We start from the raw sequence: 26874 nt of genomic DNA, 5'->3' as shown, positions 1-26874 counted from the left end.
ACTGTGTGATTAGAGTATGGGAATCGTACTAACTAACACTGTACTACAGCAGTGAACAGCAAAAATGCCTGGGCTGTGCCCAGAACTAAGATTATTTCTTCAGTCCAGATTTCTCATGATTTGCCAAATACAGAAGTGTCATATTACTTTTCAACATCTTTAACATGCCTCAAGCAAAGTCGTAAGAGAACAGTAGGTTAGCAAGAGATAAGGTGATTACATGATCATTATAATCAATTTAGAAGTACTGAGGTTCAAATGATTATAATAAACAATTCATTTCTAAAATTAATTCTGTAATTCCTCAGCTGCCCCTTTGCTACCAAACACCTCCCCCCAAGGCCTCCTTTATCTTTAATGGCCTCTTAGAAACTGCCACTGCCCGGGAGAGTGGGTGGAAGGGTTGATATCACCTTCTTTGGGAACCACTGATCTAAGTAGAAAGTTGATTGTTCAAAGAATCTGTGTCTTTAATAGTCTTAACTCCGAGAAGAATTGCACAGTAATTTGTTGTAAATTGTGCCAGGTGTAATATTTAAGAATGGCAAATGAGGTCAGAATTGTAAATAACAGACGTAAATGATCTTGGTGGGAAGAGAAAGATTTTCCTGACTTATTCTACTCAGTGCCTAGTAGCAAACTATCGTGGGAAAATGAATTTGTGAAATCAAGGTAAGAATTATTTTAGAGGAACAATATTTCTCATTGTAGAGTATTATGCAGGCCAGGACTTGCTGAGAACATTCAATGAACATTGTAGTATTAAGAACACAGCTTTATTATGACAGTGATGACTTAATGGATAGAAAGCTTTGTACAAGTATGGTTTGTGAAGGTAACATTATCAATCCAAAGTGTTTTGCACTGTGATACCTATGATTTAGAACACATACAGTGAATGATTTTTACTAATGGCATCTGCTATTCTGCAAAAAAAAACTACGCAATACATCTTCAAAACCAACATGTTAGGTTTTCAGAAATTCCTTCCAACCTTATTTAAACCACACCCCCACCCCCATAGATACTGATCTTGTTGAGACAATGCTTCTAACCTCTGCTTAGAGGGGATCCTTTGTCAAAACAAAGTAAAAGATCAAGAAGAGGTCTAAATAGACTCAAGAAACTTTTAATCATTGTAACTAATCCTATAACAATTTGTGCTAGCAAGTTAAGAACAAGTTGTATGTGAAACGGTTGAAGGAATTTGAAGTATATTTTTCTCTGAAAGACAACCTGAGACAAAGAAGAGATTACTCAACCTTGGTTATGGCAGTGGGTTTAGAGCTGAGGGATAGGAAGAAGCAGCAGCCTCACGGAGAGATGACCTAACTTATGAGGTCTAAGCACAATGCACAGGAGCCAAAAGAAGTGGGAATATTGAAAAACCCACACAGAGAAAAACAAAGGGTTTCTGTATGGGGAGGATTTAGGCATGATGGTCAAAATTAAATTTAAATACTATACAGTGTGAGCTGGCCTTGGTGTGAGATATAATGCATAAACAGCAGAAGTTTGGAGGAACTGAATTACAGAATGCGGAAGGTGGGAAAGGAAAGGATTGAAAGAGATTCTGGCTATTTTTGGAAATTGCTGAACTTGAGGGACAAAATAAATTGGTTTCAATAACAGGTGAGTTGGTGAGGGTTCAGTACACGGTATTACAGATGCATTCAGCTTAGACATCCCACGGGAGATACATCGAGCCAGGCTCATGTATTCCATGAACAAACACAAAATCCAAGAAAATCAATGCAGCTGTACGTTTCTTGGTAGACCTGATCTAAGATGGTCTTGGGCATTGTCCTTGGGTGAATAGTGTTGGGAAAAGTTAGATTTTTTAAAATATTTTGGTAGTTCATTTTTTATGTCTCTAATACTCATTGAGATTGTGGCTGTATATGTCTCAGGCGTGAGAGAATTCAGATTTTAGAATCTTCTATTCTACTGTTTGGTTTCAATCTAAAGTGAGTATTATAATTCTGCAGACACAACATTACAGTTCAAAGTAGGTTTATTATCAAAATACATAAGTCACCATATGCTACCTAAAGATTCTTGCATTTACAGGAAGATAATAAAATACAATGTAACTTATGAAAAACTATACATAACAAAGAGTTACAAATAGCCAGTGTGCAAAAGAAGACAAATCATGCAAATAAAAAACATAAATAAGTAATACTGAGAACATAAGTTGCAGCATCCCTTTACAGTAAGTATAGTTTGTGGAATCGGTTCATCATTGAGTTGAGTGAAGTTATCCATGTTGGTTCAGGAGCCAGATGGTTGTAGAATACTAATTGTTCCTGAAGCTGGTGGTGTGAGGCATAAGGCTCCTGTACTTCTTGTCCAGTGGTAATCGTGAGAAGAGAGAAGGACTTGGACGATGGGGGTCCTTGATGGATGCTGCTTTCTTGTGCAACTCTCTTTGTAAGTGTGCTGTATGACGGAATAAATAATGAAGTCAAACATCCCTTCCAATCAGTCCTTTTATGAGAATCGCATCCTTTGATGTTGTGTAACCTTTTCATTTGTAGGTATTGTTCCCCTTAAACAGCATGGCACAGAGCAAAATTTAATATTGCATTTGATTCCTCACTGCTAGCTGGAAAACATCTTGCATATTTCTCTGAGCTCAAAGCACAGTTATAGAGAAAGGTGTTCTCCAGATTAGTAGTTACCATTTTCCCAAGTCTCTAATGTATCTTGGGGTCACTTTTGGCCCACCCAGCTTTCACCTACAGCTCTTGGCAATTTTGTTCTTAATCTCCAGTTGTAAACTGCATGTCTCTGTGCTTTTACTTGAGTTCTGTTTGTATTTTTGTTGCCTCTCCCATAAAGTGAGGTATGACAGTGTTCTTAAAGGCAGAGAAATCCCAGCTTCTTTCCATCCAGTGAAAGGCTTTATAAAATAAAATTGTTGACCCTGTAACTTTTTTTTTCTCCCCCTTTCCTGTAAGGAAGTACCTGACTTCCTCTTGGCAGTTAACTAACAGTTGTGCCTTTGAAACTGGAACCTTGCAGCTTAGGATCCAGGGATAAAGGTAGAGTTTTCAACAGGTGCTGGAGAGCTTTTGTTTCCTCTTCCTTTCTCCTTTAGTCTCGGGACTTTGGTGAAAAGTTAATTCTGGACTTGAGGAATCAAATCAGGGATCTCTGCAGATTATCTGATTACTTCTGCAGTGTAAAGAAAGCTAGCACAAAGGATCTTTTTTTTCAATTAAAGATGCTCTAGGATTGCTGATACCAAGCCAGTCCTTGTAGAGAAGTACAACTTAGAAACATGTCCTTCAGCCCATCTAATACATGCCAAAACCATTTAAGCTGCCTGCTCTCATCGATCTGCACTGGGACCATAGCCTGCCATGTCCCTACAATCCATGTACCTATCTAAACTTAAATGTTGAAGTTGAGCTCACATGCACCACTTGTGCTCATTCCATGTTCTCAAGCCACTTTACAACCCTACATACGTGTGACGCCACTTTCAGTGAATTATGTACCTGTATTCCCAGATCCTTTTGTTCTACCACACTCCTCAGTGCCCTACCATTTACCGTAGAAGTGCAAAACCTCGCACTTTTCTGTATTAAATTCCGTATGCCATTTTTCAGTCCACTTCTCCAGCTGGTCCAGATCCCCCTGCAAGCCATGATAGCCTTTCTCACTGTCCACTACAGCCCCAGTCTTGGTATAATCTGCAAATTTGCTGATCCAGTTAACTGCATTATCACATAAATCTTTGATATAGATGACAAACACTAAAGGACCCAGCATCGATTGCTGCTGCACACGACAAGTCACAGGCGGCCAGTCAGATAGGCAACCCTCTAGTACCACTCTGGCTTCTCCTAGTTTATTACCTCATCCTGAATGCCAAGCGATTGAGCCTTCTTGACCAGACTCCCATGCGGAACCCTGTCAAGTGTCTTGTTGCAGTCCATGTAGACAGTATCCAATGCATTGCCTTCATCTACTTCCCTGGTAACTTCCTCAAAACATGGTTAGATATGACTTATCACTCACGAAGCCATGCTGACTATCCTTAATCAGTTCATGTCTGTCCAAATACTTATATATCCGGTCCGATCCCTTAGTGTTTAATTAAACACTGTCAGCATTATGAAGCTTTCATTGAATCTCCTGTGTTGTTCATGTTTTTAACATTATTTCTGATTTTGACTGAAGTACAAAGGTAGAGTCATGGAAACAGGCTTTTTGACCCTCTGAGTCATAACAATCTATACTAATTCCATTTGGTTTAATTCCATATTCCTCTATGTTCTGTTCATCCAAATACCTGTCAACATGTAATTGTTCCTGCTTCCATCTCTAACTCTAGCAGCTCCACCAGATACCAATTACTCGTCTTGTGGAAAGTTGCCACTTGGATCTCTCTCTTACCCTAAACCTGTGCCCACCAGTTTTAGACACACTTACCATGGAAGGCAGATATTGTCTGTCTACCACTCTGTTCTATCTATGATGATGTTGGCTATCTACCCTGTTAGCTAATGGTAACTCTTGTTTATATCACTGCAATACCAACATTCTCCGTGAACATATTAGAAAAAAACAAACTGAGTAACTGTCGCCTGATGTTATAGGTATTTTTACTGGATTAAGAGCAGCTGGGTGAAGATGTGACTGCTCAGCTCTTTATCCTAGAGAGACATGCCCTAATTCGGCAATTATAGTTTGTGGTGTAACAGCCTGGCAGGATGTTTACAATTTACAAAATCAGAGAGTTGGGGAAGGAGGACTGTGGGTCTAATTCAGGTCCTGACTGGCACTTGCATTTCCCAACAGATAGGAACTGCAAAGTTTCATACATTAGGAAACCTTGAATGACCTCATTCTTCCTCTGACCGTAGGGATTTGAGGTAAAATGTAGCAGACAAACTATTGTCTTGATTGAGATCCGTAAGCTCAGCAGAGCCCTGGTGTAGAACATGGAGTGGCTTAGATCCAGCTGCTAATAATGCAATACATGCTCCACCTTTATAAAATAAATGTGCACTGATCTCCTGTTTACCAGTATACCTGTTATCTATCCAGTTCCTATTATATGGGTGTGTAGAGTAAATACTGGTAAAAATCCTTTCTCTAAAGTACCATGTTCATTATCAATCTGTAGTAGGCTGGAATTAAATGTTCTTATTGATCAAAAAAGGTTCTTTTTTTTCAATATTTATTTGGTAGGAAGGGCACAATGAGATAAAGAAGCTGTTTGTTCTTTCCTGTTGAGCCATCTGTGTTAGCTGGTAATTATGTATTGTACAGATTGGCAGTTAAGCCTGATTCCAGACCACAGCTGAGGTATCTGCTCACAGGGTGGGGTGAGGGGGGGCAGTGTGGTGGGCAATAATTGGGAAATACAGATTTTGTTGTATCTTCTTGGTTTTACGGTGCTGGGCCTAATTGTGCTCTCAGTTTAACCTTGAACAAACCCTAGGATTCAGTATGAGACATCTCATTCACTTTCTGCAGATGCTGGCTATCTAGGGCAGCATACACAAAATGCTGGAGGAACGCAGCAGGTCAGGCAAAATCTATGGAGAGGAATAAACAGTTGACATTTTGAATCAAGACCCTACATCAGACCTCATGTCCTGATCTGGTCTTCGTGAAGGGTCTTGGCCTGAAACGTCAACTGTCTATTCATCTCCATAGAAGCTGCCTGACCTGCTGAGCTCCTCCAGTAATTTGTGTGTGATATATTACATAGAGGTCAACAATTTAATCTTGGGTCATCTGAACACATTAAACAGCAATATTAGGTAGTGAAATACTAAATTCTAATCTATAAGCCAGAAAACCAACTGTGTGCTGCCCTTTATATTTAGAGGTTGCCCTAATTTTAATCAGTACTTATTGATGTCATTTGCCATTTCCCACTGAAATGCTATTTTCCAGTTCTTATCCTTTTCCAAGAAAATGATGGCTATAATATCCCACCCTTCCTGTTAAGGGATGTAAATATAGGACCAATAACTCCAAACCCTGCACATAGTTGTTAGGCATACTGCCAAGTACTCTATTCTGACTATATGTATTCTGAATGAGTAAGTGTTTTTCAGTTGTAATTTAGTCTTGTTTCAGGTTAACTCCTAAAATTCTGAACCCAAGGAATTTTATTTAAAGAGGGACTTAGTTCTTCGTTTCATACCAGTTAGTGTTAACCTGTTTGTGCTTTTAACAGGCAGTGTGTTCATCCCAAGTCACATAGGCTAGATAAATGATGCTAATTTAGGTGTTCCATTAAACATTCACAGATCAGATGCAGTGCAAGTTTGCTGACCAATAAAACCACCTCTACTCCCAGAACTACTGTGCAGTGATTCTCTCTAGTCCTGAATTGATTTAATGTGCCATTTATTCTGAGTCGTAAGTGGATTATAAAATCCATCCCTAACCCTCAGCCTGTGGCAGAGGGATCTGTGCCATTTAGCACATGGGTGGTGTTCATTGCTGCAAGCCTGGGAGGGCAAGTTATATAGTACAGTATCTAGTTAGTGTTCATTTATGTATTGGATAGTCCTTTGGTAATGCTACTGGATGTGTGGTTATAATGCTTGGCAATTTTCAACTGAGTCAGGACCCCACTGAATGTTTCGTTGTTTAATAGGAGTAGTTGTGGAGGGAGGAAGGTTATTATTAAAGTGAACAGATGGGTAACAAACCATGCACTGAGTCATGTACTCTTAATAATGGATTTTGACAAAAAGTAGTTTTTCTTTTTGTCTCAATCTGCACTAACACAGAACTGATTTTGGGATTCCCTGTGCATTTTGGTTGTTAGATGTTGATGTGTTTGATGATACCATACCATGTAATGTGGTGGTTTATTATTGTCATTTGTACTGAGATGCATTGAAAAGCTTCTTTGTGAGTACAGATCTTGCTATACATCAGTACATTAAGTTAGTAGAAGAAAAACAAAATGCAGAACATAGTGTAATCATTTTAAAACCAGATTGTAGCAGATATGTTTGATTTATTAAAACAAATGGGAATAAAGCTGGAGATAAGCCAGATACTGCAAGAAGTCACAGTGCACCTTCATGTCACCTTTGTCTTGTTGAGGAAGAGAGGATTTAAAAATAACTCTTATTAGTCAAGGTCTTAATAATCAACAAAGGTCTTTGTGCTTGAGAGGTGTCCCATTGGAATGTTGCAGTTGCTTTGGTACCGAAATTCTCCTGCTATTGCTTGCTGTTCAGTTTGTAAAAAGATTTTATCTAATCGTAGTACTCACTGGCCTTGACAGGTATCAGAAGAGAAGTTTGGACAACTGTAACCTGTATTCTGTTTCCTTTTGTTGAAAGTCTTGAGATAGTGACTGTTTTAAAACAAATAAAGGATGTCAACAACATTGTCAGGTTGATTGAAGTAAGCTCAGGGCTATGTGGGGTGATGATGCAGGCAGATGGACTTAAAAAGTCATTGACCTAGTCAGTACCAACACAAAACAGAGGACCGAAACAGAATGTTACTGCTGTAGAATTGGAATCCACCCTCTTTGTCTTTTCTACCTACAAAGTTAGTGAGTGAAATTCAGTGCACTTACACACTTTTACTGTGGTGTACAAGAGAGAAAGATGGTGTATGCAATTGCACATTAGTGAATTTGACATCTGAGCTCACTGTGGTTAGTAAGGCCTCTTGTTACAAGCATTAACGTTATCCTCTACTACCAACCACTTCCTCTTCCCAGCCCTGCTCCCCAGACAGACAGTGAGTGCTCAGCAAAAGTGCAGGGTTTTACACAGTTCTGATTAGCTCCTCAACAGCAGATGATGTTAGGTGCTGCTAGGTCTCATTCTAATTGTCTTGCTCAGGCTTTGTCCTGCAGCATAGCTCTACAGCACAGTATCTTGTTGCTTTCTCTTGGTTGTTCATTATGGAAACTTCGTGGTGTTGCTGCAGTTGGCTGTAGCCTACACCCAGTACATTTCTAATCAAGCTTTCAGAGACACTACTAATTTTTAATTTTTTTTACTGTTTCCTCTGGAAAAGGTACATACTCATGTTGAAGTATGGCTCTTTAATTGTCGACTAAATTTTTTTCAATGTTAGCCTTTTTTTTTGCTGGGTTAGTTTTTGAGCTGAGAGTTGTCTAAACCCCTAAATCTTGTGGTGCTTCAGAACTCGAGGCTGGTGCTGCCATCAGCTGGTCAACATATGCACAATTTCCTGACACTGTCTCGTTCACACTTGCTGTCCCTCTGTCTTCAAAATCAGAATCAGGTTTAGTATCACCTGCATATGTTGTGAAATTTGTAAACTGTGGCAGCAGTACAATGCAATACATTAGTGGTCACCAACTTTTTGAAACCCAAGATCCCCTACTTCGGCCTTAGTGAAAGGCAAGATCGACTCCAAATCGATTAGTTACACACATGCGCAGCGGGGCAGAAAAGACCAGAAGTAGAAATAATGTATGAACAACAGGTGTCACCATCCTTTTGTTTTGCACTGCGGACCGGTTTAATATTGACAGTTTTCTTGCGGACCGGCTGATTTGGGGGGCTGGGTGGGTTTAAACGCCACCGGAATACAGCGATACTCGAAGAAGGTTTCTGATGTCCAGTCTATTCTGCAATTTAGTTTACGTGGCTCTCAGCACTTAGCCACTGTCCCGCTTGCTCACATTTTTAACGCCGGAAAATAAACTCAGCGGGTTTGTATTTAAGTGCAGGGTCCTTGGACTTAGGGTGCCGAAGCAATTTTGAGGGCTTCATTGCCTCATTAGACAGCCTCCGGGCCCCAACTTCAGCCTCCCGCTCACCCGCTGCCAGACACCTTGGCCAGGTGCGGCTGGTCGTGGGTGGGATGAGGTCCCAGTGCCGGGGCTGTGGCGGTCACAGTCCGGAGAGAGCGAGTGACCGAGCGAGGAGTGTGACAGGGTGCGTCCTGCCCCCCCCCCCCCCCCCCCAGTAGGATCTATCAGCTGACAAAGGTTTGTTTCAGTAGATCACAGTGAGGTAGCTGCCCTGCTACTTACGAAACCCTGAACCCAAATTAGGTCGTCTGCGAATATTTCAGCACCGGGTTCCCCACAGACATTCGGTGTGCTGAACAGGTTTAGAGGCGGCGCCCATCTGTCCGTGCTCCAGGCCGGCAGCAACGGCACTTCCTGCCGGCCGGTTACCCAAGACCAACCAGTGATCCCTGGCGTGAGGGTATCACTGCGTTTAGGCGACTGATGACCTCGCGTGCATTCAAGTTCCACAAATTACATCGTTTCCTCATGGCCTGGTGGTTGGGGACCACTGAAGTACACTGTGTAGTCTCGTGGCAGGGGAGCTACACACATGCGCACTGGGCAGAAAGAACAAAACTAAAATCCCGCAACCCGGAATTGTGTATTTATTTTTCTTTTTTTTTGGGATCCACTGGGAAAAGTCTTAAAGATCCACCAGTCGATCATGATCGACGGGTTGGCGACCACTACAATACATGATAATCTAGAAACAAAAAACTATTACAGTATGTGTGTGTATGTATGTTTTTATATTAAATTAGTTCAAAAAAATAGCAAAACAGCAGTAGTGAGGTAATGTTTGTGGGTTCAATGTCCATTTAGAAATTGGATGGTGGAGGGGAAGCTGTTCCGGAATTGTTGAGCGTGTGCCTTCAGGCTCTGTACGTCCTGACGGTAACAATGAGAAGAGGGCATGTCCTGGGTGGTGGGGATCCTTAATGATGCTGCCTTTCTGAGGCACTGCTCCTTGAAGATGTCCTGGATACTACAGAGGCTGTGGCTCCCAGTGAAGAGTCAGTGGAGCTACTTATCTCTAGTCCTAACTCTGTGCTTATTTTCCATACCTTGGATAGCGAGCATAAAGTTATTAGACCATATCTGAACCCCATGTCTGCATTGGTGCATCCATTACCACCATTGACCACTGGGTGACATTCAGGAGCAGTGATCCTTCCTTACTACTGGGATGTCTCTGTCCACTGAGAGGTCAGCTCAAGCAATCCCATCGCCTGGCAAGGGTAAATGGTTGCATCCTTCTACCCATCAGGCAAAGAGGAACGAGACAGCCCTCCAGCTCATTAAATAAATTGGCTGAGGCACTGAATTAACTTGGTGGCTCTCCAGGATTTGATGAGTTAAGGTACTAGTGTTGATTTTCATACTTCCCAGTCCATTACTGCATGGACATATTTATTTCAATTAATATTTAGCACTTCTAGTAAACTAATGAAAATGAAATACTATACTGTGAAGCGTGGTGGAGGGAGCATCATGATTTGGGGCTGCTTTGCTGCCTCAGTGCCTGGACAGCTTGCAATCGTGAGGGAACAATCAATTCGGAATTGTATCAAGAATGTCAAGGTGGTGGTCCGTCAGCTGAAGCTTAATAGAAGTTGGATGTTGCAACAAGACAATGATCTGAAATACAAGAATACATTTTTAAAAATGGTTTAAAAAGGAAGAAAAGTTTGTGTTTTGGAATGCCCAAGTCAGAGTCCAGACCTTAACCCAATTGAGATGCTGTGGCATGACCTGAAGAATGCTGTTCATGCAAGGTATCTCAGGAATATTCAACTGACTTTATTACTTACATCCTTCATATATATGAGGAATAAATATCTTTATGTGATGTCTCCGTCTAAATGTGCAATGTACAATTTATAGTCATTTATAATAGTATATACAACAGGACAGTCAATATAACATAGAAATACAGTTGCTTCAGAATGAATTAATCAGTCTGATGGCCTGGTGGAAGAAGCTGTCCCAGAACCTGTTGGCCTTGGTTTTTATGCTGCGGTGCTGTTTCCTGGATGGTAGCAGTTGGAACAGTTTGTGGTTGGGATGACTCGGGTCCCCAGTGATCCTTCAGGCCCTTTTTACAAACCTGTCTTTGTAAATGTCCTGAATAGTGGGAAGTTCACATCTACAGATGCGCTGGGCTGTCTGCACTACTCTTTGCAGAATCCCGCGATTGAGAGAAGTACAGTCCCCATACTAAACAGTGGTGCAGCCAGTCGGGATGCTCTCAATTGTGCCCCTGTGGAAAGCTCTTAGGATTTGGGGGCCCATACCAAACTACTTCAGCTGTCTGAGGTGCAAGAGAAGCCATTATGCCTTTTCACCACACAGCCGGTATATATATAGACCACATGAGATCCTGGGTGATGTTTTATGCCAAGAAACTTAAAGCCGTTCACCCTCTCGACCCCAGATCCATTGATGTCAATAGGGGCCTGCCGTCTCCATTCCTCCTGTAATCCACAACCAGCTCTTTTGTTTTTGCAACATTGAGGGAAAGGTTGTTTTCTTGACACCACTGTGTCAGGGTGGTGACTTCTTCTCTGTAGGCTGCCTCATTATTTGAGATTGGGTAATCAGTGTAGTGTTATCAGCAAATTTAATTGGCAGATTGAAGCTGTGACTGGTGACACAGTCATGGGTATACAGAGAGTGACAGGGGGGAGCTTAGTACATAGCTCTGAGGGACTCCTGTGTTGAGGGGCAGAGATGAGGGAGCCCACTCTTACCACCTGCTGGTCATCTGACAGGAAGTCCATGATCCAGCTACACAAGGCAGGATGAAGGCTGAGATCTCTGAGCTTCTTGTCGAGCCTGGAGGGAATTATGCTGTTGAATGCTGAACTGTAGTTCAAGAACAGCATCCTCACATAAACATCCTTCTTCTCCAGGTGTGTGTAAGGACAGTGTGTAGAGCAGTGGCTGTTGCGTCATTTGTCGATCAGTATTGACAAACTAAAACAGTTTTCTATGGAGGAATGGTCTAAAAGTCCTCCTTATGGTTGTGCAAGTCTGATCAGCAGCTACAGGAAACATTTGGTGGAGGTTATTTTTGCTAAAGGAGGGTCTACCAGTTATAAAATATAAAGTTTCACAGACTCTTTCCAGCCTGGACTGTGAGAGATTAAACAATGTGTACAATAAAGACATGAAAAGTACAATTATTGGTGTGTTAGTAGTTTAGGCAGATTGTATTTGACCACATTTTATGAGTAAGTAGTGCAGAATGTCAGGTAGTTGCAAAGGGAAGACAAGCTTGAATGAGAATAAGCAGTCAAGCCTTCTAATTAGCAGGGTAGCTAATAATAGCAGGCTAGTCTGAGGGTGCTTCTATCAGGTAATTCCAGAAAATACTGGAAATTCTCAGTAGGCTAGGCTACGTGTGTGGGAAGAGAAACAGATTTAATATTTCAGGCTGAACAGAAGATTTGAATAGGTACATTGAGGAGTTGGGGCTTGTAGGTATCTGGGTATTTCCAGGAAATGGGAGTAGCTGGATGGACAGTGTGGAGAGGTTGGTTCAAAGAGCTTGTATCAATGCTATACTGTTGAGCCTCTTGCTGTTCGTTATTTATATGAATGATATTGATGCAGATGCACAAGGCTTAATCAGTAAGTTTGCAAATGAGACAAAATTAGGTGTTCATAGTGAAGAAGATAATTGTAGATTACAGGAGAATCTTGATTAGTTAAGGAAGTTGGCTGGGAAGTGGCAAATGGATCTCAATACAGATAAGTGTGTGGTGATACATTTTGGAAAGACAAGTTGGCATGGAACTTGTTCCATGAATATTAGGGCATTAGGACAGAGAGACCTCGGAGTATGTGCATAGTTCATTGAAAGAAGCATTGACGATAGGCAGTGTGGTGAAAAAGACATTTAATAAGCTGACCATCAGTCATTTCACTGGCTTGGGACACCACGTTGCATTTGTATAAATCATTGATGAGGCCACACTAGGACTACTGAGTACAGTTTTGGTCACTCTTGTATGAAAGGTATGGTAAAACTGAAAGAAGTGCAGAAAATATTTGCGAGCATGTTGCAAAAGCTAGAGGACCAGAGTTCGAAGGAGAGGTTGTCCATTCTAGGTTCTTGAGAGCGTAGGAGAATGGGGACAATGTTATGGAAGTGTTTAAACCGAAGAGTGGTGTATGTTAGGTGGATGGTAACAGACTTTCCCCCATTGTAGGGGAATACAAAACAAGATGTAGGTTGAGAGATGAATAATTTAAAAGGGACTTGAAGGGCAATGTTTTCCCCAGTGGGTGGTGATTATATGGAATGAGCTGCTGGAGGGAGTGGTTGAGAAAGCTCTTAGTTAGGTACTTGCAGGAGCGGGGCTTACAAGGCTATCTATGGGCTGTATGCAGGAACTAGCTGGGTGAGTACCACGGTTGGCACAGACTTGTTAGGTTAAAGCACCTGTGTCCATGCTCTATCACTCTGTGACTATGTATGAGTCCGTCCATTCCATAACGGAATTCATTAGAGAACCCAAACAGCATGTATTGATCAAGTAATACAGGCCAAAAGGTTTTTATGATTTTATGTTTGTCAGTAGAGGTAGTGGAGGTTGAGATTTATTTGTTGTGTTCCCCAGTAATCCAGTAGGAATAGTAGAGTGCAGGATCAAGGATGGCATACTTATTAGCATAATTTCTGTGAAGTCTGAAGTTGAATCAAATTAAAATATGTATATAATGGTTGGTTATGAGACCAAATTTAAAAGCAGACTCTTTGACAATTTATTTCCTTGTCAAGTACTTTAAATTCTCTCAAACAGTTAAAATGTCTTGTATATACCTTAAGAAACATGTTGTTGAGCCATAATACCTGAGTCAGGTTAAAACAATTCCACCTTTACAAGGCCCTATCCTTGAAATATAGTACTTGACACTGGGTCATTTTGTCAGGAATTGACAATCTTGAATGTGCCATGGTCTATCACGTGTCAGCCCCTAGCTGTAGACCCTGGTCTGTCCTAGAATTGGGTGTACACATTTGCTGCTTCCTACTCTCAAATCGCAAAGTGACATTCAAAAATAGGGCCTTGATATCCCCTCCCTTACCAAATCCTAGTACTGCCCTGTTTAAGATCTGTATGCCAGCCATCTGGGAACTACTTTTAGCAACATTACAACCATGCTGCTCAAGTACTTTCCCATCTTTACCCAAACATGTTTTATGGTATTCCAAATTTCTTGTATTTACACCATCTTCCTGAGGTGCTTTCATGTTTTAGGTGAACTAGGTAAATCTGAAATGTTTCTCTGTGTTAAAAAGCTAATTTAAATAGAGAGGGATGTTGATAAACGTTTGATAAGGGTAGAAACCTCAGCTGAACTAGTATGGCTCAGCCGATATAAACAGCCTGTATGAAAAAGGCTACTTATTTATCAAAAGAAGTTGTGAAGACTTTTAAAATTCACAGGCAGTCATTTTATAATAGCACTTCAAGATTGGTGTTACTCAAAACGTATTTTAATTGCAATCCCATGGTAAAATTTTAATTTCATTTCATGAAAATTGCCAGAAATTAGCTGGAGTGTTTGCCATTTTTTGTAACCTGTTGTATTGTCTACAGTTTGGAAAAATAAATTGAGCTAAAATTTAAACTTCCTTGAACTAAAGTTGCAAAAAAGAAACAGTTTGAGTTTCTGGGAGTGAAGTGAGGCAAACTGAATTTTGCTCAACCGTGTAATGATATTTAATTACAGATATAGAGCTGCTTGTTCTGCCAGATCCTCATGTCCAGCACATTTTAAACCAAAGGTACATGCCCAAGAACTAAATATTCCGAAGTGTACAACAGCCTTTAAACAGCTGGCTTTGTTTCCCTAAGCTAGTTGACCAGGATCAGCCTCCCACTGCAAAAATACTGGAAATTCTTTGAATCCTTTTGTCCATCAGCACTGAAACTCTGAGATGTTCCCACACTTAGTCCTGCAATGACTCCAGGTTTCAAAGCTGTTCACCGCTCTCCCTGTTGGTAGTTAATTGGAGCGAGCTGATAAATGGTTTCTTAGCAGCAGGGAAAGGGCAGCCCCAAACAATCGAATGATTGGTGTTCTTTTAAAGAAAAGGATGCAGGGGCTGCTTTTTCCTGAGGGATGTGAAGAAGCTGGTTGTATAATTTATTGAAAATGCCACTGGCCCTGTGACAGTGTCATTACTAATGAATGCAGATATATCATTTCCTTGCTTTTATCTTCCTGGAAAGTTGATAAGCTTTTTCCCCCACTCATCTCTGTATCCAGTCCCAGATGTGTTTGTTTCATTTGTAGTAAAGTCCAGTTACTCCTCTTGATCATTCCTGGTTTAAAGAACTGTAATGGGACAGAAGGGTCACCTCAACAAATGATCCTGGAGAGGAAAGTTAAGGCAAAATATTTCTGCTGATAGCCTTCAGTGGGTCTGTGATCATTAATATATTTTGGCCTAACAAAGGGTTAGAGGCCTGGAGATAAATGCTGCCACAGAGTTTGTTGTCTTTGGCATTCATCTGTAGATTCTGAAAAACTCTGTTTTCTCATTACTTCCTAAATTTTCTAACTAATTATGGTAAAATGTGGCATCCTCTTCCCTCTCATAAAATGCAAGTTTGGAGCTGTCAGTCATCCTCATTGTATAGTGGTGCTTGAAATTTTGTGAATCCTGTAGAATTTTCTCTTTCTGCATAAATATGACCTGAAATGGGATCAGATCTTCACATAATTCCTAAAACTAGATGAAGAAAACACAATTAAATAAAAAACACAAAAAACATACTTGTTCATTTACTCATTGAGAAAAATGATCCAATAATACATGTCAATACGAGGAAATCGGCAGATGCTGGAAATTCAAACAACAACACACACAAAATGCTGGTGGAACACAGCAGGCCAGGCAGCATCTATAGGGAGAAGCGCTGTCGTCGTCAAAACGTCAACAGTGCCTGCTGTGTTCCACCAGCATTTTGTGTGTGCCAATATTACATGTATTTGTCAGAAAAAGTATGTGAACTTCTGGGGTAATGCTCTCTAAAAAGTTATTCGGAGTCAGATGTTCCAGACAATGAGATGAGATTGAAGGCATGGGTTGCAGAGGTGCCCTGCCCTTTTTTTTTAAAAAAGACACAAAGTCAGGTTACTGAGAGAGCCTGTTTTTCTCAAGAAAGATCTGTTTATGTACACCAAGCCTTGATCAAAACAACTTTCAGAGGACCTTAGAAGAAGAATTGTAGAGATGCATAATGCTGGAAAAGGCTACAAAAACATTTTTAAAGACCAGGGTGTTCATCTGTCCACAGTAAGAGACATTCCCTACAAATGGAGGAAAGTCAGTACTGTTGCTACTCTCCCTAGGAGTGGGCTTCTTGCAAAGATCACACCAAGAGCTCAACGTGCAATGCTGAAGGAAGTGTAAAGAGTCCAAGGGTAATGGCAAAAGACCTGTAGAAATTTCTAGAACTTACTGAAGTCACTGTTCATGTGTCCACTATAAGAAAAACTCTGAACAAAAATGATGTTTATCAGAGGAAACCACTGCTCTTTTTAAAAAAAACATTGTTGTTCGTCTCAAGTTTGCAAAAGACCACCTGGATGTCCCACAATGCTTCTGGCACAATGTTTTTTGGACAGATGAGACAAAAATTGAACTTTTTGGCAGAAAGGCATGCCACTATGTTTGGAGGGAAAAGGGCACTACACACCAACATCAAAACCTCATGCCAGCTGTGAAGCATCGTGCAAGGAGCATCATGGTTTGGGGCTGCTCTGTTGCCTTAGGGTCTGGACAGCTTGTAATTGTACCAAGACATTTTACAGGAGAATGTCAAGGTAACAATCTGCTACATGAAGCTTAATAAAAATTGGATAAAGCAACAAGACAATGATCTGAAAGACGAGAGTAGATCAATAACAGAATGGTTTAAAAAGAAGAGAACTTGTGTTTTGAAATGGCCAAGTCAAAGTCCTGATCTTAATCCTATAGAAATGTTGTGGAAGGACCTGTAGCAAGCAATTCATGCAGGGAAGCCCACCAACATCCCAGAGTTGTAGCAGTTTTGTAAGGAGGAATGGCCTAAAATTTCCTCCAAGCTGACGTGCAAGACTGATCAACAGTTACTGGAAACACTTGGTTGGAAGTTATTGTTGTACAAGGGGGTCACACCAGTCACTGAAAGCAAAGGTTCACATACTTTTTCCAAGAGATACATGTAATATTGTATCATTTTCCTCAATAAATAAATGAAGTATGGTGTTTTTTTGTGTTATTTACTTAACTGGGTTCTATAGTATCAAGTTTTAGGACTTGCATGAAGATCTGATCACATTTTAGGTCATATTTATGCAGAAGCAGTGAAAATCCCACAGGGTTTACCAACTTTCTAGCACCACTGTATGTTGAATGAGGCGAACATAAAATCATAAAAATTCATGAAATGCACAGAAGTTGTATTTTCTTGTAGGTGGTTTGTCCATGTGTGGTTACTCAGTCAGGAAGGCTGAAGGTTGTTCCACTTCTGTTCAATCACTTGTTAGGAGATTGGAATGCCTGGTCCATTTCTGTTTTCTCTGGAGGGGAAATCCTTGCCTATCCAGATTCCTGCAGTGAGAAGCTGATTGGGAAAGTCACTGAAAGAATAACTTGCACTCGTACTGCCTTTCTTTGAACTCTGGCTCAAAGTACTCTACAACTAATTAAATAATTTGAAAATATGGATACTGGCCCAATTCTTTGTTTATAAAACTAACTAATAAGTTTTTAAATATTTGCCATTCTACCATCATTCCTAAGATGGGTATGGGGCTGGTAACTGTACCATCGTCTATATGAATCACTGCATCTTAAAAACTATTTCATGTACTCTGAGCTACTGAGATATTCAATAAGGAACTGTATAAATGGAAGATACTAGTCTGCTGTGTTTTCAACCCTGGTCAAATAGCTTGACAACACTGGGGTTGAGGTGGTTAATGATTTCAAAGGGTAATTGTCAGCCTTCCTCACTACAAAGCCTAACCCTGTCATGTAAGTGCGTGCACTGGTTGTTGTTCTCTACTACCACCAATTGGTAGTGATTGAACATTACACTAGAATACTCTTGCCAGTCACCATAGATTTCCACCTTGGAAGACATCTCCGTTCTAATCAGATAAGAAAAAATACAGCATGATACCATCTTTTAAAGGTTCAAATAACATTAATTTCAGCTTGTCTTTATTTTTAAATAGGAAAGCTGGTTTTGTGTGTGATGTGGGGGAGATGGAACAGAGGGGAGGATCTCTTTAACACAGAAGTGGAATGGCTCACTCAGCTGAATCTACATGTGTTCCATTTCCCCACTTATCCCTGTATAGCACTTCACCTGCTATAAAAAATAAACCCCTCTTGCAGTGCTGATTATTATTCTGTTAGAATGGAATGATTAGAGTGGAATTTATGCAGAATCCCAGCAGAGCTGATGAGTAACCAAGGTTCTTTATTCTTTGTATAAACTGCAAATCAGTTTATTGATAAGTCAACCTCTTACAGTTTGTAGAGGTGTCGTTAGACACACAGGCCAGAAAGGTCATAAATTCAGTCTTTGGTCAATGGTGAGTTTGCTCATTTCAAGTACTCACTCCAGGAATGAGAATCAGTCAGCATTCCTTCGGATAATTACATTATCCTCAAACTGCATGTGCTTATATTGAATCGAAGTGCTATTGGCTTATCTGAGCTGACTATAGTATCTGTGAAATGTCCAGTAGAAATTTGTCCATCTTTGGCAGTGGCCAGCAGAAATCATGAAGCAGAAGGTAGAAGTGGCCAGGAACAGAGAAGTCCCCAGTGAACACTGGGATATACTCTGTTTCTTCACGATATTAATTATCATTGTGGACTCTCCTAGTTTACAAAGCAGATAAAATTTCAACTGCTGTTTACACGGTCTACTGCTTCGGTGCATAATTTGCGGGGGTTGATGTACATTGCCCTGTAAACATACTCTTTTTTTTGTTCTTGTTGCAGAGGAGAAACCTGAGCAGTCCTTGCCTAGAAACGGAGAAAAAGAAATCCCCAGAGGGCCAGTCACCTGACTCTACCTTGGACACTGCAGGCTTCAGGCCGGACTTGTCACAAAGTTGTCCAACGAGAAGCTGCCGGATTGAAACACTTAGTGAAAGTGAGGAAGAGGAGGATGCTAAGAATTGTGATGGCACAGAGGCCTTCCCATTCCATCGCACATGTGAGGATTTAGATTTAGACATGATTGAGGAAAACTGAACAAATTAGTTAAAGTAATTTCAGGACCTTTGTATCCCACGAATTATGCCTTAAAATGCAAATCCTTAAGTACAAAATTGACATAGATTGCTCTCCCCAGCAGATTTTATCATTACACTACTTGATTGGGCAGTTCTGGAGGGGAGGTGACGTGAGCTGGGACCTGTAAATTCACTTTCCCAGGTCAGCAAGGTTTAGGTCTTGCTGGAGAAGTTGTGCCATTCCTCTTCCTCACCTGCCACTTCCTGAGCCTCTTCAGATGATGAACTGCGTAGGCTAAGCTTCACTCCACTCAACATGCTAAAGCCTGCATGCCTCCAGTGCATCTGCAATAAACCTGTGGGACAGTCGGGGCGATAACCAAATGGTGCCTTCAGAAGCAAATGAGTCGGAGTAAGAATTGATGAGAAGCAAAGGGCCCTTGACATTTATAAACAATACTGCAGTTTAAGAGGGCCCTGAAATTGACTCCTGTTTTCAGCTTCACACTGTTTCAATAAAGCTACGATTAATGGCTTAGATTCTATCTTTTTTCCCATTGTCTCTACTCTACCCCGACCCCACAGGCTTGGAGATAAAGCAAAATGTAAATCTGTGCACTGTATTAAAAAGGTTAGGTATTTCTGGACTTGAGGCTAAGCATACCCTGTTTCTGAGGGAAGCTACACTGGTGGGAGATGTCGTTTTCTTCACTCTTCTTGGCTAAGGTAAAATCCAGGCTTGAAGTTGCTGTGTAATATGGCCTGGATTTTAACAACTGGCTGACGGATTGTGCTGGCTGGTGGTGACGAGAGAAGTGAGACGAATCAGTCAAGTGAGGCCAATTTAGTTTACTGATGGTTTGCAAGGTGGGTAGTGACTGTAACATGTCTGTTTTTGTTACTTTGTGTAGACTGTATTTGAAGAGACTCTATATTTTGTTGTACTTTAGCCCTTGCACCAAATTTATGAAATACAATCAAAGATTCACAATTTCCTGCCGATTTTCTGTGTCCTTTATGGGAAAAACGCCTAGCATTTCTAATAAATTTAATCAAAAATTGTGATAATATAACGACCACTGCTCTTTATTCATGACCTTAAATAAAAAAAGAAACTTTTTTTGAAGAGTTTGAGTGTGTGTTTTAAATTTGAATCTTTTAAGCAGCCTTGTGGTAAACCAATAAAGAAACCGGGCCGTCTTCATTTCTGAACATGAGTTAGCCAGGTAGTGGTGGAAATGATACAAGTACAACTTGCATCAGTGGCAGTCATCATGCACATAAGGAGAGGATGGAACTTCACTGACCTGATTGAATGATTTGGGGTAAGGATCCCTTCAGCCTTGAAAATTGTAACTTTTCCAGACATTCCTTTCTAAGACTTGCACACACATATTAGGCAGGGCCACACCTCTACCTAGCCTTTAAGAAGAAAAGGGATGTTGTGACTGTGATCAAATTCATCGGAGAGACACAGACTGGTGAAATAAAAATCTTTATTTGTTCCAACAAGCAGGCACTCTCAGTAGAGGCTCACATATTTTATACCCCTTAAGATCAATGGTAACAGTGGGAGATTTGATATAGTTGCAAGGTCATAGTTCACTTCAATATTTTGGGTTGACAATATTTCCTTTGAATTGCTCCAATATCTCCATTGGGAGAAAACTGAATGTTCAAATACCTTGGCTGGGACACTTCCCTGCACTAACACAATGGTGCAAATAAGTTGGCCATGTTGCTTGGTTCGATGCAAGCCAGTTAACAACCCCATTTTCCTAATGTTTGACTGTTCCGTTTGCAATCTCTTGATCTGTGGGCCAGTTTAACTTCAATTTGCTGCTTGCAATTTACAATAAGAACTGAAGGCTAATTGCAAGTGTCCTGGATGTATTTACATTTACAATAAGAATTGAAGACTGGTTCTTGCTTAAATTAATATCTGCTATATTCACATAACTTCAGAATACCCCCTAACAAGGGAGTCAGCAGAGAGGAAGAAAAGCAAGCACCAAACCACTTGCCATTCACTTCCAGCCTACTCAGAGATTAATTTTGCAGCATTAGACCTCATATTAACATTGCTTAAGTACTCCCCGACACAGTAATTGACAGGTACAAGTATTAATGCGGACACTAAACTACAGGATCTAAACATTAAAACTTAATGATCGGTCCGATATTTACCCAATTTGCATTGGCTACCTATAGTCAATCCACTTAAAATACTTAAAATGCTGAGGTCTTTATGAGAATGTAATAATAAAGTCACCAGGTTGAATCAAAGAAAAAAACACAAAAAAAAGCCTTTTAATTTGAAAATAGCTTCCAAGGTGAAATCTCTTTTCAATAATTGGTTTATTTACTGAAACCTAGAACAGTCTAAAAATTGATGATATAGTTCCATTTGTATTAGATATAAGCTACAAAGCTCGGTAATGTACGAGATCCTCACTGCACCTTCCCTCTCCCAACAAAATATGTCTGCATTTGCCTTGTTGTATTGAGGAATCTTGTTCAACATGCTTTGACCCAAGTGTGGCTGGACAGTTTGACTCCTGTGGACACCTAATCCAACCTCGAGTAAACATTGCTTACCTATTTCAAGAGATATTTGTTACTTCAAGAGTTGCTACGCAGTAGCATGAACCTCCCTGAATGTATACTTTTAAGGCTGTGGGGTTTTTCCTCTCCTGAGCTATACAACCTGCCACCGGCTAATGTGCTTGTTACCCAATCTGTCTTCCACTTCTGTTTCTCCAACATAGAAACCAATTCAGGACCTTGTTTTGTTAATGAAAACTTCAGCCAAAAGATGCATTCTGCCTTCTGTTCTTTATCAGCAACTGAACATCAATCACATTGACTTAACTTTCTGGTCAAAATCAAAAAAAATGTTTTGCTATACTGTCCTGACTTTCCCATGATGGAATATTTTAAAAAAAAACCAGTGTTAACACTAAACACAAGGGATTCTGCATACGCTGGAAATCTTGAGCAACATGCACAAAAGATGAAAATGGAAGTCCTCGTGTAAGTCCCCTAAAGGTTAACTTGCAGGTTATGTCGGTGGTGAGGAAGGCAAATGCAATGTTAGCATTCATTTCAAGAGGACTAGAACAGAAAGGCATGAGGGAATGCTGATGCTATATACTGCACTGTCAAGTACTGTGAGCAGTTTTGGCCCCCTTAACTAAGAAAGGATTTGCTGGCATTGGAGAGGGTCCAGAGGAGGTTCACGAGAATGATCTTAGGAATGGAAGGGTTAATATATGAAGAGTAAACACAAAGTACACTGCAGATGCTGTGGTCAGATCAACAGGTACAAACAAGCTGAATGAACTCAGCAGGTCGGGCAGCATCCATTGAAATGAGCAGTCAATGTTTTGGGCTGAGTCCTGACGAAGGGTCTTGGCCTGGAACGTTGACTGCTGATTTCAACGGTTGCTGCCCGACTTGCTGAGTTCATCCAGCTTGTTTGTACGTGTTAATATATGAGGACTGTCTGTTGGCTCTGGAATGTATTCACTGGAGTTTAGAAGAGTGAGGGGGATCACATTGAAACTCACCAAATGTTGAGGGACCTAGGTAGAGTGGACATAGATAGGATCTTTCCTATAGTGAGGGAGTCACTATATGACCAGAGAGCACAGCCTCAAAATAGAAGAATGTCCCTTTAGAACAGACATGAGGAATTTCTTCAGGCAGAGGGTGGTGAATGTGTGGAGGACAAAGCGAAGGTGGATCAGTTCTTCATCAGTAAGGGTCAAAGGTTAAGGGGAAAAGGCAGGAGAATAAGGTTGAGAGGGATAATAAATCAGCATAATGGGATGGCAGAGTAGAGCTTGATGAACTGAATAGTCTTATCGTCTAAAATGCTGGAGGAAATCTGCAAGTTAGGCAACATCTTTGGAGGGGAATAAACGGTCGACCTGAAAATTTGACCAATTTATTCCCCTCCATAGATGCTGCCTGACCTGTTGAGTTCTTCCAGCATTTTGTGCATGTTAATTACAAAGTTTTATTAATTTTAACTAATTACATGTTATTGTTTATGACAGTGCATTCTTTTGCAGTGGAGTGTGCTTCTAGGATTAGTGACAATTGTTCCAGTGCAGGGATATCTACCTCCTATACCTAATAAAGTGGCCACTGAGTATACATTTGGGGTCTTCTGCTTTCAAGGTTCAATGTGTTGTGCATTCAGAAATGTTCTTCCGCACACCACTGTTGTAACATGGTTCTTTGAGTTACTGTTACCCTCCTGTCATTGAACCGGTCTGACCACTCTCATTAGCAAGGCATCTTTGCTCACAAACCTGCCGCTCACACCATAGTATTTGTTTCTCACATCGTTATCTGTAAAATCTAAAGACGCCTGTGCGTGAAAATCCCCAGAGATCAGCAGTTTCTGAGATACTGAACCCCACCCCCTCCCACATCTGGCACCAACAATCATTCCACGATCAAAGTCACTTAGATCACATTTCTTCCCCCATTCTGATCTTTAGTCTAAACAATAACTGAGCCTTTTGACCATGTCTGCATGCTTTATGCATTGAGTTGCTCCTACTTCATCCGACATAATTGGCTAATTAGGTATTTGCATTAATGAGCAGAGATATCTAATAAAATGGCAACTCTTTCTGAGAGCTGAGGTTAGCCATTTATGTATTAGATTATATCCCTGGTTGTCCTGATGGGTAGAGGGCAACAGAGTATTTGAGCATTTGTACGTGTTAATGTATTTAAAAGTGATTGAGATGTTTTTATGGGCTTGTGGTTATGAAGTGTTTACAACACAAAGCTGACTTTATTCATTAAATGGTTATTAGCAAGGACAAGAAGTTATACCCATTGGAAGGTGGAGACAAGCTGCTGTGGAGGAGCTGCTCAGAAGGAGACTCCCACCCACAATGCTGCTGATCCATGCATTTTCCTAACAATAGTTGTCAGACCTGAGTAGTCTGTATTTCAACTTTCTTTTGCCTCCTTAAGTAGTTGCCTCCTTACATTTCCTACTTTTCTGAGAAACTATTAAAATCTTAAGAATTTTGGAAGATCATTAGTAAGGCTGTCACTAATTAGCACAACTAACTTGATGAGAAATTATGCTAGTTTTTCTAACATGTTAGTCATGCTAGTTAATGTAAAACAAATTTGAATATACATTTTTAAAATTTGCTCAGCTCATTCCTCCATCTTTTATCCGGCAGGTAGTTACGTGCTGTGGTACTTTACGGCATTAAAAAGGTTCTCCCTGGGCCCAAATTCCATTCTTAAAAACCAGGACGGTGAATTAATCACCACTACACAATTGTAAATTAGTCCATTTTTTTTAGTATTTACTTGTGTATAGCAGGAGCAAAAGGACAGAGTTCTGTTTGGTCAGAAACTGTTGCATGAGTGAACATGCCTGTCACACACACGGGACCAGAGGTGGCTGTTTGTCTTGGTCCTCCAATTCCTCCGCTCGTCCATTGTTACGAATGAGGAGCAACTCTGATGGGCAGAAGGGTGCAAAGTCGCCCCCCCCCCCCACACCTTTTTGAGAATCGCAAAATCGCTATTATTTTGGTCTGGTACCCAGGAAATGAGAGAGATAAACAGCTCATGTCAGTAATGAGAGAGAGACAATGTAGGGATGCACAAAGGTGGAATGTCTCCTCCTAACAAAAGCGGAACGGAACCACTGATTACTGCTATTGTCTCTTGGAGAAGGAATTGTGTATTGAGTACTGTTCTATTCATTGAAACTCCTCGGGGGCAACCAGAGTGGTCTGGTTGAGGGATTGCATCATCCCAACTTGATTGACACCAGAGACCCCGTGAGTGGGGATAAAAGTAGGGTCTGGGGAACACCCCTCAGATGCACCAGGAGAGACGCTATGAGACCGGTGGGGGCTTGTGTGTGTGTCCATCCTTGCCTGGGTGATGAGTCCTCCACAGAATGGTCTAGCTAAAGGACGGAGGGGTCATACGTGAATGGCCACAATAACAATGCATCGACGGATCAAGAGCGTAAAAGGAAAGTCGGCAAGTTACTTTCTCTCTCTCTCTCTCTCTCTCTCCAACAATTGCAACACAGTGATCAACAACTACTGCAGCCTGCATGAACTGAACTGAACTTTATACTTCCATTACACCCGCACTTTTAGGTTTAATATTGATGTCGTATATTATCTGTATATTTGCATTGATATTATTTTTGTGTATTTTTACTAATAAATACTGTTAAAAATAGTATCATCAGACTTCAACGGATACTCCTATCTTTGCTGGTAAGATACCCAGTTACGGGGTTCGTAACACCATCATGATTTCAAAGTGCAGATTACTGAGCCAGCTCAAACCAAAACCACAACAATGACAGTGACGCCAGACTTCAGACAACACAAATCCTACCTGAAAGCCCAGCTGCCCTTCAAGCTGCCTCGACTGCATATGTGATGATATGCAGTTGGTGGGGAGGGAGAGAGAAAAGCCCATGGCAACTGAATGATGGAAATTTCTATTGCCCTCCCTCTCCAGTTCATTTTGTTTGGGTGTAGTCATCTACATTGAGCAAACAAATATCAAACCCAGAGTAGGTGTGATCTCACTCACCTAGTTACTTACTCCTTTCTACACGCCCTTCTCTCCTTGGAGCGTTTCATCCAAATTCCATAATCTCATGAATTAAAGTAACCTGGCTCATAGACAGTGGTCAGACCAATAGCAAAGCACAGAAAAATCCAGAACAGGAGGGATGCAGGAGCCTGAGTTTAGAGGATTGAAGGAGGTTACAGTGGACATAAATGGAAAATATATGTGATGCCCTCACGTTACTGGATTCCACATTCTAATTGCTCCTTCCTTTTTCCCAGACTACCACAATTTAGATGATTATGACTTTCAGTTTTTAGAACTAAAGTGGATAGATTCACATTTAAACTACATCCGCCACGTGTTTGCCCATTTATATAATACACCATATTGAGGCCTCCTTGCATCCTCAAAGTTCACATTTCCCCCCTACTCTACCAGCTAATGAAAGAGTCCATCCTCACTCTGGCTTATCTTCACTGGAGTAAGCACCATCAACAAATTAGTTACTTGTTAACATTTCTTTAACAAGACGAGGTGAATTTGCAACCTTACTATGGGGCAGATTCTTTCCAAATGACTTACAAAGAGGATGCTTTTTATTCATTATTGCTGGATCTAAGTCTTGGAACTCATTCCCAACATCTGCAGGATTATCTTTTACTAGAAGCATTGTGAAATACTAGAAGCAATGCTAGAAGCATTTATTAGGATTGCGCAAAATATTTTAGTTTTTGATAGGGAATCTCAGAAAATGGAATCTAATCTCAGAGGTTCTGCTGTAGAAGGGTGACTCCACTTTTAGAACTGTAGTCACCTTCACAATGTAGAATCCTGAGATTAGATTCCATTTTGTAAATTTCTCAAACATTCACAATTCCATGTATTATTAGTTAAATGAACATCCTAAGTAAATTTCACCCTGTAAGTTAGTCCAGGGTATTTGTTCAGCAGTCATTTCCGATAGCTTCAGTTTCTTAAACACATCGACACAGGTACTGGCACCGCGTGCACACTAGTTGAGTGCTGAATAATGATTAGATGCACAAGCACCAGTTTGTCTCTCTCCCCAGCCCTTGACTGTCGAGCTAACTGGAGCTTCTGCCTCATTCTTTAGCGGTGTTGAGTTGAGATGGAGCCAGAAGTTGAGACAGGTGTGAAGAACGCAATGCCACAGTACCGTAGCGGTTAGCGTGACACTGTTACAGCTTGGGGCGTCAGAGTTTGGAAATCAATTCCAGCAGCATCTGTCTGTAAGGAGT

The 26874-nt window shown here is 40.8% G+C and overlaps 1 protein-coding gene across 3 annotated transcripts in view; it reads left to right on the top strand.

The window, feature by feature from the left end:
- Nucleotides 1–20146, top strand: part of fam53c (family with sequence similarity 53 member C) — a 96360-nt gene extending 76214 nt beyond the window's left edge. For all 3 annotated transcript variants that reach the window (XM_059990049.1, XM_059990048.1, XM_059990050.1), the window contains one exon: nt 18792–20146. In XM_059990049.1, the coding sequence (XP_059846032.1) occupies nt 18792–19046 (255 nt within the window). In that variant the 3' untranslated portion in view covers nt 19047–20146. The remainder of the gene's footprint in view (nt 1–18791) is intronic.
- Nucleotides 20147–26874: the final 6728 nt, after the last annotated feature.

The sequence above is a fragment of the Hypanus sabinus genome, chromosome 15 (assembly GCF_030144855.1).
Source record: "Hypanus sabinus isolate sHypSab1 chromosome 15, sHypSab1.hap1, whole genome shotgun sequence".
Lineage (NCBI taxonomy): Eukaryota > Metazoa > Chordata > Chondrichthyes > Myliobatiformes > Dasyatidae > Hypanus > Hypanus sabinus.
The sequence above is the reverse complement of the archived record's forward strand: the minus strand, read 5'-3'. Positions and strand labels throughout refer to the sequence as shown.